This window comes from Manacus candei, unplaced genomic scaffold (assembly GCF_025592945.1).
Source record: "Manacus candei isolate 608988 ecotype Guabito, Panama unplaced genomic scaffold, ASM2559294v1 h1tg000036l, whole genome shotgun sequence".
NCBI lineage: Eukaryota > Metazoa > Chordata > Aves > Passeriformes > Pipridae > Manacus > Manacus candei.
This window is the reverse complement of record NW_026138084.1, coordinates 3,958,284-3,970,756: the sequence shown is the minus strand read 5'-3', so window position 1 is coordinate 3,970,756 and position 12,473 is coordinate 3,958,284. Positions and strand designations below refer to the sequence as shown.

The window sequence follows — 12,473 nt, the reverse complement described above, 5'->3', positions numbered from 1 at the left end:
TTTACCTTAATCACTGTCAAGTTAATTAGAGAGTTTTAATGAATTCTAACGGAGTGATCAAGTCAAATGCTGTTATTTCTTCAAATATTGAAACACATTTGACCTTGGGTAGCATTACAAGTGTTGTGCACATGGAGCTTGTTCAGCAGAGGCAGGGAGGGCTCCAGGGGATGGGGGCCCCAGCAGAGTCTCTGGTGAAGGATGTTCTGCCTCACTCCAAGGACACAGCACCTGCAGCTCCAGCTGGAATATCATGAGAGGGACTGCTGTGTGTCTGCATGGGTAGGGAACCCTTGGGAGGGCAGTGCAGCTCCACCTGTGCAGGATCCCAAGATCCTGCACAGCTCCGTTCACAGCAACAATGAAAAAAATGGCCTGATTTTTCCCTTATTTTTTAGTTCTGGTTTACACTCAGCATAAGTTAATGCAATTTTCATTCCAGTGGCATTCAAAGTGCCTAATTTATACGTTATGGTGTTCAATAATTTATTGCCTGAGCAGGAACAAAGCTTGGTTCCTGCAGTGTTGCTCTTTAATTAGAGGATGAACGTCTGTGTGTTCCTGGCAATCCTTACACTGCACGAACCCAGGGATCAGCAGCACTTGCTCTCTGTGAGGCACAGCCGAAACAAAGGCAGACTTTATTTGCAACCTGTGATACCTTAGGAGGGAACCTTTTTTATCCCTATTTCTTTTCCTGCCATGGGAGTTCCAAGGGGTAACAATCAGAGCTCCCGGCCCGTGTGGCAGCTGTGAGAACCGACCCCACACCGCTGCGGGTTCCTCGGGAGCTCCACAAGGTCTAATCCAGTAAATGAACTGCAGCATCTGGCACAGCAGACACTCAGATGAGGCTTTTGAATGTGGAGGAAGAGGCATGTGAATCTCAGCTGGGCTTCAGACCAAAATAGCCAAGGTCCTTGTAATAGTTTTTGGTTTTCTTCCCCCCACGCAAGGGAACGTCCTCCCCTCCCACTGAACGAGGGCACAAAAGAGAGGAGCTTTGACATCCCCCTTGGAGAATGAGATGGCAGGGCTGGAACCCAGAGAGGAAATGGAAAACTTCTCATGCACCTCTTTTAACAGAAAGCCAGGATTTTACAAAAATTCTTTTACTAAGCTGATATTTAAAAAAAATATTCTGCCAGTAAAATCATAGAGTACTTTATTTTTTGTGATATTTAGGCATTTATCTGTAAACTGCCTAATGCATAATATCTGAATTCCATTGATGCAAGTGCTCTTCTGCTCTAAGAAATTTATGTTTATTAAAGGGTGTGTATAGAGATACAAAAAATAGAATTCATTCTGCATCTAGATTAATTAATTATTTTATTTATCTAGTATACCTAGGTCTAATTCTGGATGTTCACACAATTTTTTTTCTTTGTTCAGCTCCCTGAGTTAGTTTTCTTTTCGGCCTAACTAGCCCTTTTTTATTTGATGGAACAGTTTTCTCTGTTTTTAAATCTATAACCCCACAATTTATTCGTATGAAAAGTTTTTGCTAGAAAGCTCTTTGCACGTGAAATATGGGTAGCTTAGTTTAACGTGGAAACTGTCTTTGAGTTGGCAAAGTGCGTGATTTGATAAGAATACTTGTGGAAGCAGGTTTACTTTCTACGTCTAACCAGATGAAGAACGTGCTGCAACTTTAATTGTATTTACATCACTATTTTTCATGTTCCCAAGCAGCTGCTTGCCAGCTCTATTCAATCCACACCTAAAGTCCGATTTTTTATCACTACAAACAGCTCCAGTCTGCAGGAAAGATGCCTTGTAACTTAGAGTTATTGCTGGGTAAATACTTTTGTGGTCCTTGAACTTGATGTGTCCAAAAACATAAATAAATAACTGAAGGGAAGCCAAACTGGGCAATGTTATGCCAGTAGTTAGTGCTAAACAGGTTGGGCCTTTCCAGAGTTACTGGAGCAGCCAGGATGTTTCCAAGGAGTGTGGCTGTACAGAATATTAACTGCAAATAGTTTCCTTGGAAATTATTTTAACTGAGGTTGTGAGTTTTTATTTACAAAGAAATGAAAACTTTGTACTTTTAAGCCAGGAAAAAAAGTTTGGGTGAGATGACTCATATGGAAAAAAAGCAGTTTTAAATCATAGCTCTAAGTAATAAGTTCAGCCTTTTATTAAATATATAATTATGTGGGAGTGAGAAATAGAAATCTGGGATACAACCTTTTATCTAGGTCTAAGATTTCAAGATTCACTAGGACCGGTTTGTGGTTTGGGGGTTTAATATATTAGTTTTCCTGCTGCTGTTTTTCGCAGTGGCTGAGGAGGGGCAGTGGTGTGTGCTGGGGGTGTACCGTGCTCAGCAGTCCCGGCTCCTCCGGCGGGGGATCCGCGGCTCTGCCGCCCCACGGGACAGCGGGTCCCTGCACCCTCCTGCTGCTCCGGGAGGCTCCTCTCCACCCCCGACCTGCAAAAACAGGGCAGAGCAAGGTGGACTGGGAGGAAATCTGGAAAACCAAACAACCAAAGGATTTCAGCTGTTCTTCTGATACTAAGAACTAAAGAGTACTCACAACTTTTAGTTCAATTTACAGAATCCCAGAATATGCTGAGCTGGAAGGGACCCACAAGGATCATCCAGTCCAACCCCTGGCCCTGCACAGGCCCATCCCCAAGAGTCACCCCCTGTGCCCCAGAGGATCATCCAAACCCTCCTGGAGCTCTGGCAGCCTTGGGGCTGTGCCCACTGCCCTGGGGAGCCTGGGCAGTGCCCAACCAGCCTCTGGGGGAAGAACCTTTTGCTGAGATCCAACGTGAGCCTGCCCTGACACAGCTCCAGCCATTCCCTGGGTGCTGTCCCTGGTCCCCCCAGAGCAGAGCTCAGTCCCTGCCCCTCCTCTGCCCCTGCCCAGGCAGTTGGAACTGCACTGAGGTCTCCCCTCGGTCTCCTCTGCTCCAGCTGAACACACCAAGTGCCCTCAGTGTCCTCCCACGGCTTCAAATCAAGGCCCTTCCTCATCTTCATTGCCTCCTTTGGACGTTCTCCAGTGGCTTCAGATCCTCCCTACATTATTTAAAGACATTAGAACCTCTGTATGGAACATCTGCACTGGCCATCACCCCTCCCTGCCCCCTGGCAGTGCCGTGGCAGCGGGTGCTCTGTGCTCACCGTGGGCACTCAGCACCCACGAGGGCTGGGGCAGAAACCCTGCACCTGCTCCCTTGGGCTCAGAAATGCCAGGCAGTTTTGACCCAAGTCATCTGAGTACTGGAGGTGACTCAGCGTCAGACTGAGAAGTCAAAAAGAATGATCCAGAAGCAGTGACACACCTGGAGACCAGCGAGGTACAGGTAAGAACCTCTGGGCAGAGCTGGCACCTCCCTGGAGATGGTGTCTGTCACCCAGCGCAGTCAGAGGATGTCACACCCCGGGGGTTTACAGGAAATGGCTTTCAGGGGGTAATACACAGATCAAGTAATGGAACTGATGAATTTGAGCCCTTAAACGTGCCAACAAAACCTATTTTGAAAATAGTGATTGAATTCAGAGAAGGACAATGGTTGACCTGACTGAGGAACTTCAGGTTACCCAGCTGGACACCGCTGGGGCAGTGCCTTCCAGGAGCTTCAGGGTAACTCCTGTCAGAGGAAAGACTCACAATATATTTACGTGTAGTAGAGTTGACAATGTTCTACCTCAATCCACAAAAGACCTAAGCATGTAAGAGAGTACAAATCACTGAGTGTAGTGCAATGGAAACTCTTACTGTGCATGAACCAAAATCTAATGACATAGAAATTTTCTAACAATTTAATAAACTATTTCTTTTGGTGTGAAATGCAAGTCATGGTGAGTCCACTGGAGCTAATACTCTCTTTTTATGAGAGTACATTTGGCTTGGTTCAGTTTGGCTCCCCTACCTAGGGATATACTGAGGGGCAGTATTGATATTTTAGAGGGAATGTAATGGAAGCAAACAATATAGCTGACAAAGAAAATTAATTCTATGACTCCTATTTACATGCTAAATAGTAAATAAAGTCTATGAAATTGAAAGGCAACACATAGTGCTGAATTTATTCTAAAGATTTTGGGTTTTTTTCACACAATATACATAATATGCTCCTTATTTCCATAAAATCTTACTGAAATAAGATCTATGGAGAATTTAAGAAATTAGACTTTTATAATATGGTAAGAACCTAATACTGCCGGTAGGGGCTGTTGTGTAGTTCACAAAGAATCTACTTGCAGAAGAAAACAAATCAAATTCAAGAGCTCTGTATTGAATTAGGTTCCTCCAAATTCTTCCTAAGATTAGTTTTGGTCTGGCAAAATATTGAATATTCCTTCTACTTAACACACTAAGTAGTCATCAAAAATGAGAGTTCAAACATTCAGCAAATTGGTCCTGCTGAAACAAGTTGTATGACATGACCTTTTGTACAAATCTTGTAAATCCTTCCTTTAGGTGTTGTAACTTGTAAATTCAGCTGCAGCCAGAAACAGGCCTGAGCTGTGCAACAGAGCAGCTGATGCTAAACTAGAGATCAGTATTGCAGAGCTTTGGTTTAATCCCACACAGCTGCTCCTGCAGAGCCACACCAGTGCTGGTTCCCTTGTTGCCTGTGAAAGTACATGAAGTAAATAAGATCATGAATTTAACAAAAGAGTCAGTATTTGAAAACATCAGCAGGGACAGAAGCTGAGCTAAGCCCTGCTTAGAAACCAGCACTCACTTGACCCCCCCGAGTAGAACTGACTGCATGAAAAACCAGTGACTTACTGCATTTGCAATTTATGGCATTATTTAGCTTAGCAACAACTGGATTTCCTGTAAAGCCAAGGGAAATAGCAATCCCCAGAATGGAGCCTGGACAGTCATTCCAGCTCCATTAGTTCTGGAAAAAGTCATTATGGAACAGTGCCCAAATGAAATGCACTGTTAAGCTTGGGCATTCACAGTGGGGGCTCTGGGAAGCATCAGAGCTCTGGACAGCTACTGGGGGACATTCCTGCCACAAGAATATTACATTTCATTGTTTTGAAATGTGCTGATTTCCTTCATTGTGGAGACAAACATATTTTTGGGTCCGGTACTCAATAAGAATCCTTTATTATTTCTTGAGCACCCTAACTGGTATTTAGCAGATTGCTCTCTTAGTTTTGAGCTGCAGCATAATTTAGATCTGTTTGGGTTTCAGAGATTCCCAGAGATGACATTTCAGTGGATATTCATTGTAGTTATGGAGCTGGTTAAGATTTTAACCTATAAAATACTGAGAATATTCAAGTATCATGAAAATCTTCTCTAGCAAGTGTGGGTAAAGGTGTGATGTTTAACAGGAGATGTGCTGGTGGTATTGACTTCTGACATCTGGCAGCCTGGTGTCGACTGATGTGCAGTCTGAGGAACATTAAGTTTGGTGGGACAAAAAAACCCCTCCCATATAATTCAGGACTTAGAACAGCAAACTCCCTCTACTTAGATGACATTCAAGGCAAACCTAAACATTAACTGTCACTTCTCTGTTGTCCTTATAAGGGAAGTTGATGAAATACAAAGTAAAAACTTACTATTCTGTAGTAATTATCTTGAGAGGACTCGTCAGCTCTCTCCTATGTGGAGAAACTAAGGGAGCCACACAGATGGTGTGTTTTGTTGAGTCTCTGCCCAATATATGGATTAAAGACAGCCCTGTCTGTCTACTCTGGAGATATTCATCTGGGAAACTGGAAAGAAATGTATGTTTTCAGCCAAGGTTTTCAGCCCCAGGTGGCACAGGCTCTATCCTTCCCATCAAATCACACTGTGCTTTAGTTTCCCCAAGAAGAAATACAACAAAGTCAGTGTCCCTTACACCTAACTAAAAAGAGAGATGAAGATACAACCTTCTCTTCTTGCCCCACACATGGAAATTGTTTCAAGGTGTTCAGGAAAGGGGTAGACTTTAAACATGTGTGAAGGAACACGTGGCCAGGCAAGCTGGAATTTCAGAACCAGATAAAAATGAAGGGAAACAAAGCAGCAGCAGCATGAGTAGATGTGGAAACTTCTAAAACCCAAGGGATTTTGTATTTGATCAGCTAAAATACCATGTCAAGGACCCGTTGGAAGCAATAAAACTGGAAATTTGTTGGTTTGGTATGTCTTGCCAGGAGTCCAACATTTATTCACGGCAGTGCCCAGGGAAGGTGGCAGGAAGGGACAGCACCAACAGCCTGGTGACAGAGGTAAAGGGAGGGGCAGTGTCTATGCAATAGAGTTCCAAAAGAGGGATCTATAAACACAGGTAATTTTCATTTGCATCACCCAAATCCAGTTTAAGGCATTAATCTGCCAAGTTTGGTGCCAAAGATCAAGAGGCAGAGCTGGAGGTGGTTTTGTCTGTACAGAAATTGAGAGGGGCGAAGAGGCTGCTAATGCTGCTCATGTAGCAAAGGCAAAACTTGGCATTTCTTTAAACTAGAGCTAAAAATTAGATGGATTGAAGAAGATTCTAATCAGAAATATCACACAGTACAAGAACAGCATTAAGGATATTAATGGATCTTTGCTGTCTATTGGAAGAAAGGGGCTGTTTCCATCTTTTAGTTTTGCCATGACATAGGATCCTACATCCACTTTGGAGGATATTTCAAATTTCTGACTGGATTTCCTCTGGTTTTTGGTCTTTAAAGCAGATGAAACCACACAGTACAGAAGGTTTAATTTCCAAGGGCTACTTAGGTGCCGTTGTTGGAGCACACAGGATTTCATCCTCCTTCTCAGGGGGTGGAGTCATGGTGGTGCTCTTTGGTAGCAGAACAATGAAACACTCCATTTCCCCATTTCTCATCATGTGATTTAACCACTAGGCCATCTTTTTCTATCTGGGAGCTCTTTATTTTCTTTAGTGCCAAATCTGCACTCTTAATTTTCAAGTGACAGAGATTTGGGGATTCAGAGAAGAGCATAACAAGAGGGGCCAAGGCTTTGGCTGTCATGGTAAATGCTGAAGGGAGGAATCCTCACTCACTCTTAAACACAGGTTTAATTATTTTCTCATTAGTATTCATACAGCATCCAATGGTTCTTCATAAATGAGAAGAGTGAATAAACAGCACATTTGTTTAGGGCAAAGATCAGAGGGGGGAGCAGGGCTGGAGGTGCCTGGGAAGGGTTTGTGTCAGCGTGGGGAGGCTTCTATGGAGACAGGCAAAGAGCCCCATTCATCTGGAGCCTTTGTGCTGAGCATAAAGGGCAGCCTAGGGAAGGAACAGTGAAGGGGGGAGAGTTTGAAAAGTACTGGACCTTAAAGTAATGTCCATGACTAATTGGCTTTTAATTGGCTCTCCTGTATTGTTATGGAAACATCCAACTGCAGCAAACCCCACCTGCCTCTGGTGCCAAGCAAATCTTGAACTTAAATAATTCCTGACTAATCATAAAGTAACTCCAAGGAATTATTAACTTCACCTTCACAGGCCTTTAACTCATCTCTTTTAGAGACTGACTTGCAGCAGACCAAACAACTGTGTAATAACATTGCCTCGAGTACAGTCATACAAACTAAGCCATGCTTTATTTTCAAAGTGTATGACTTGTGGTTTTTAACCAAAATGAGGTGTGATTTTTATTTTTGTACTATTTTACCCAAACTGTCAGAGTTCAGGGAACTCAGAATGGTTCCATTCTGGTTTATCCCCTCCAGGGAATTACAGAGTTGAGAAGGTGTGCATATTTTCAATTTATTTATGACTTTTAATTTACTGTTGAGATCAAATATGTTTTCACACTGGAGCTAAATGTCTGTGTGGGTTTTCTGAATCCATCTGTCTCTGGTTGGTGCTGTGGGTTGTGAACTCCTCTCCAACAGAAATCATATGAATGAGCTTTCTGTGATCAATCCAGATGCTGAATCTCAGGTTTTGAATAGCTTGATCTGTAAGCCATTATATATAAATTTGTAAAAGTATGAAGTTATAGTGGCAATAGTAAAGATGCCTCAGTATCCTGGGTTTATATGGGTAGTTATAAAGTGTAGTTATTACTGCAACTATGGCTGTACAATGGTTACAGTTATGGGAGGTTTCCTATTGTCAGCTGTTGATTTTCATTTTCTTGCCAAAATCACCACCCTCCAGAAAAAAGTCATTTAACTGAGGGCCATGTGTTTTCTTGCAGAACCTTTCCATCTTCCTGCACGTTGGATACAAGCAGGCAAACCCTGGAATGGTGCTGTCACACACAGAGCTGTAGCTTGCTGTCCTTCCTATGATGATTGCAAGCATTTTTGAGGCAGCACAAACCTTTGTGCAGATACAAGTAAATTACAGAATGGACAGTGCCTTTCATTGTCCCCACTGTCCCATTCCACGGAGCAACTGCTGTGAACTTGGACTGTTTGGAGGAAACTGTTTTTCAGAAATTGGCTGCTCTTAGCACAGGTCTTTATTGTTCATTTGTCAACTGCCTTCTTGTTACTCTGTTTCTTAAAATCAGAGGTCCGATTAGAAAAATGTATTTCCTGCTGGTCCTGACATTTTTGATCCTCAAAGGTTTAGATGCAAAGATCTTTCATTGCATATTGCTTTTCCATGCCATTTGGGTTGAATGTCTCACAATCCAATATTCCTTGGGATGATCTTTTAGTTTTCAGGTAAGCAAAAACAACAGAAGTAAATGGATTTCTAAAGGTCCTTGTAGGTTCTTAGTCTGTGTTTAAAATATCTCATCCCTCTCTTATTTCTGGAGAGAAGTTTAAAATGTGAGTCAAAGCACAGCCCTAAGAGCTGCATCCTTTGGGGATGCAGAATGCAGAACTGGGACAGGAGTGAGCAGTTTTCCTGCTGATGGAAACATGGGATTGAGTTACACCCTGGACAGGTACAGTGGTTAGAGTGGGACTGGGAATTGCAGCAACAGCAGATTTCAACACAGAGGAGTAAAAGGACAGAAGATGAAATATGCAGAAAAAAGTGCTTGAGGCCCAAACAAACTCCCTGATAAAACCTGGGATGCTATCCAAGTTCTGGAAGTCTTGCCATCACTCTCCTGTCCGTAAATATTTGGGAAAACCACGCACAAATGAGTTTTTGCTCCCTCTCCCAATGCAGGGCCACATGCAGGAGGATAATTTACTGGGCTGTCACCTCAGAGCAGGAATCTATGCAGAGAATGTGGGGGATCTGACCCTCTTGGTGGAAAACACAGATGTGATGATGCTGCCTGATACAAATTCTTGTGTTTTATGTGTATTTGGTTGCTTTTTTCTTTTTAAGGTTCTTAATTCCCAAGATGTCCCTGGAGCACATGCATGACAGTACAGTTGTTATCTGGAACATCCCAGTCTGTTTGTCCTATGTGACCTTTGCCTCAGGCAGGAGATGAATGATTTCTGTGGATGGACAACAGCTGGAGAGAGAAGGAAACTTCCGCCAGGAGGTTCCTTTGTTCCTTTTTCACCTACAAGCAGCAAGTCAGGCGAGACACACGGGAACAGAATGGAGTGTCCCTGCCAGAGCTGCTCAAAGCTCCTTTGGGGAAGGAGATTCCACTCCTGTCTCTGCCAGAGACCATCCACAGTGTCAGGTAAATTACTTCAGTTAGGCTTTCTTGACATAATTACCTTGTAGCACACGTGCAGATAATAATTGAGTCCTGATCATTCTTTTTTTCATGGAATTTGAGACTACAGGGCATGAGAACTGCAGGGAAGGGTGGGATCATGGCAGTTCTCACTTGAGTGCTTTGCTCTGAAATATCAGGTACTGGGAACATTTAGATCAGTCAGAGGGGGAGCCTAAAACTGGCAGAATATTTCGAATGTCCTCTTTCTAGTCTGGTCTATTACACTGGGGTGCAGAGTGTACCCCTGCTCCTTCCTTTGCAATGTGTCAGGTGAGGCCACGCTTACAGTCAAGATAAATATCAGTGCATTAGCAAGGCCATCCAAGTACAAAACAGGAGCCCTTATGCACAGACACACACATGCATACATACACATTTCTTACAAATAAATGATTAAGGAAGCTCAATCACAGCTGCATGGGCAGGTTTCATCCTGTGACTTACAGAATACTCTCCTTCAGCTCTGAAAAGCAGCTCAGGATCTCCGAGTCTCGCTGTTTGGTGTTTTCCTTAACCTTTTTTGGCCTTGAAACTTCAGTTTACCATTCTTAATAAGCTATTAGTCACTTGGGCTGCTCCATGGAAGATAACATTTGACAATTAGGCTAAACAGAGGAAGTAATTATAGGGCTTCTGTAAGTCCTGCACCTCACAAGGGATTATATTGCATGGCAATAGTTCTTGAGTGTATCTGTGCTGAACCAGGCTGCTCTTTGCTGTGTGGGGTATTTTGTGGTTAATAGTCACTGCACTATCCAGGACAAACGTGCATCACTCTGGAATTATGTCACTCAGATATTCCTGCCCCTTAATGAATTCTTCTCTGACAAAATAAAGGAAATGTTTTGCAGCTGTTGTTCCACGGGAATAAAGAACTCTTTTGCCACACCCTGCTAGCCAGAAATTCAGATATTTACACTGGAAGCTTGGATGTACACAACATAGACCTAAATAAAGCTAGACAAATTCAAGTATCACCTGTTCTTGATTAACTATTAGCACAAAAGACATTTGCTAAACCTTGCACAAGATTGAAGTCTGAGCTAAAAACCTGGATTCAGTTTTCCTCCTCATCCTGGAATTGAAGGTCATGGATCTGTTGCTCCTCCTTTTCTGTTACACAGCTCTACTCTCAAGTTTGCCTTCATTCCATAGTGGAACAATTAATTTAGTTTACCTGAAGTGTGTATTAAGCTGGCAGTGTCAGAAATACTCCACGAGCTCACGAGATTCTGTACGTGGACTTGGGGTTGGTGCTGGACCCCCCAGTAATGCTGAGCAGCACAGAGTCTGTGTGTTGAGGTACCTGGGACAGCTGAGGGACCAGAAGGGTTTTATTCACTATTGTACCACCCCTCTGACTAACTGCTGGCTAAACACCACTTCCCTGTCACACCAACGTGGGGAAACCCTCTCAGCCCAGAGAGCAAATACCCCTTTTAGGAAGCTGGACCTCCCTAATAGGCCATGTGTGTGTTCAGGGTCCCTGGCTGTGTGCAGGTGAGTTCAGAAGACTTGTGCTGATGTTCCTCCCACTGTGCCATGCCAGCCATCTCAGCTGCATTCCCAAGGGAGGGCTGATCTAGCCTGGATCCGTCCTGCTGGCTGCACTCAGCACTGGGGGCTGTGCCAGGCTGCTTCCCCCAGGATACTTTACACCTCATGGGTGCCCTCCCTCAGGTCAGCATCCTCCACTCCACCCTAGGACAGGACAGAGGTCCTTTTGCCTGGAGCTGGCTGAAAATTCTGCACAGGCACTATGTTACAAGTCACTTCAGACAAGCAGTGTGAGCACTCTGCCTCTCCAGGCTCTCAGGAAGCACAGGGTTTGAGTGAGGCTGAAGCTCATGGGAGAATAAATTCTCACTCAAGACCACACTTTTGCCAAGAAAGGGAGGACCAGGTGATCCTTGAGGTTCTTCCAACCTGGTATTCTGTGATTTCCAACCCTCTTTGCTTCTAGTCAGGTGAACAGTCCCCCTGGGGAAACCTCTCTCTGACACTCTGAGATCTCCATTTAGCCCAGCCCATAAGGACTAGCAACTGAGGCCTGTGAAAACAAATACAGACACACCCCTGTGAAAGAATTGTCTGGATACATTCTAAATCTATTTTTCCCTCCTGCTTTTTAAACTCAGGAGTTTTAGACTTTTGTCTAAACAACACAAGTCCTGACTTGTGTTTCACAGAAAGATGCTTGAAAGCCTATAATCAAAAATTAACAACTAAATCCTACAGCATTCAAAAGCACTGATAGCTCTGACCAGGACACAGGACATCAAGCATGTAAGACAGAGAAAGAAGAGCAGCAGAGCTGTGCTTCTGCAGATAATTTCCTTCTGCCACTGCTGTGTAACAACCACCACCCCCGTGTGTTCCTTCATGTAGCCGTGAGGTGTTTAATCCCCAGGAATCCTCCCGTTATCTCCTGTGTGCTGGAGTGTGTCAGTGAAGATCAAATGTCCAGGGAGCCTTTTCATGTCTCCTAGATCAGGGAGTAGAGCCTGTGAATTCAACTCTGAAAGCTTAAAACCTGTGACAAAGCTGTTTCTCAGTTCTGTCGTGTGTATGCAAAACTGCCAACAGCAGTGGTGCAAACTCCCAAAGGACCTGTTTACTGGCATGTAAATTCCTTGAGGATTTATTTCAGAACTTCCTAGACTCAGAGCCTCATGGATGTGGAGTGACAGAAAAGGCAGATGGCTCATCTAACAGCATGAGTGTGACTTAAACTGGCTGCAAGTTGTTCCTGACTGGGTCTTATTCAGGATTTGGGAAAATCTGACATTAATGTGTGAGGGGAGGGGCTTTGCATCTAAGTTGGATATTTCTTAAGCTCTCTGAAGACAGTTGTGCCCTGAGAGAGGCCCTTTGTCCAGCTGTTTGGTG

The 12,473-nt window shown here is 43.8% G+C and overlaps 1 protein-coding gene across 1 annotated transcript in view; it reads right to left on the bottom strand.

Annotated features, from left to right (window-relative positions):
* EFCC1 (EF-hand and coiled-coil domain containing 1) overlaps nucleotides 1-12,473 on the bottom strand; it is a 56,172-nt gene that overhangs the window by 17,326 nt on the left and 26,373 nt on the right. Inside the window, exon 3 of the mRNA XM_051793364.1 lies at nucleotides 2,325-2,437. Coding sequence (XP_051649324.1) covers nucleotides 2,325-2,437 — 113 coding nt within the window. The remainder of the gene's footprint in view (nucleotides 1-2,324; nucleotides 2,438-12,473) is intronic.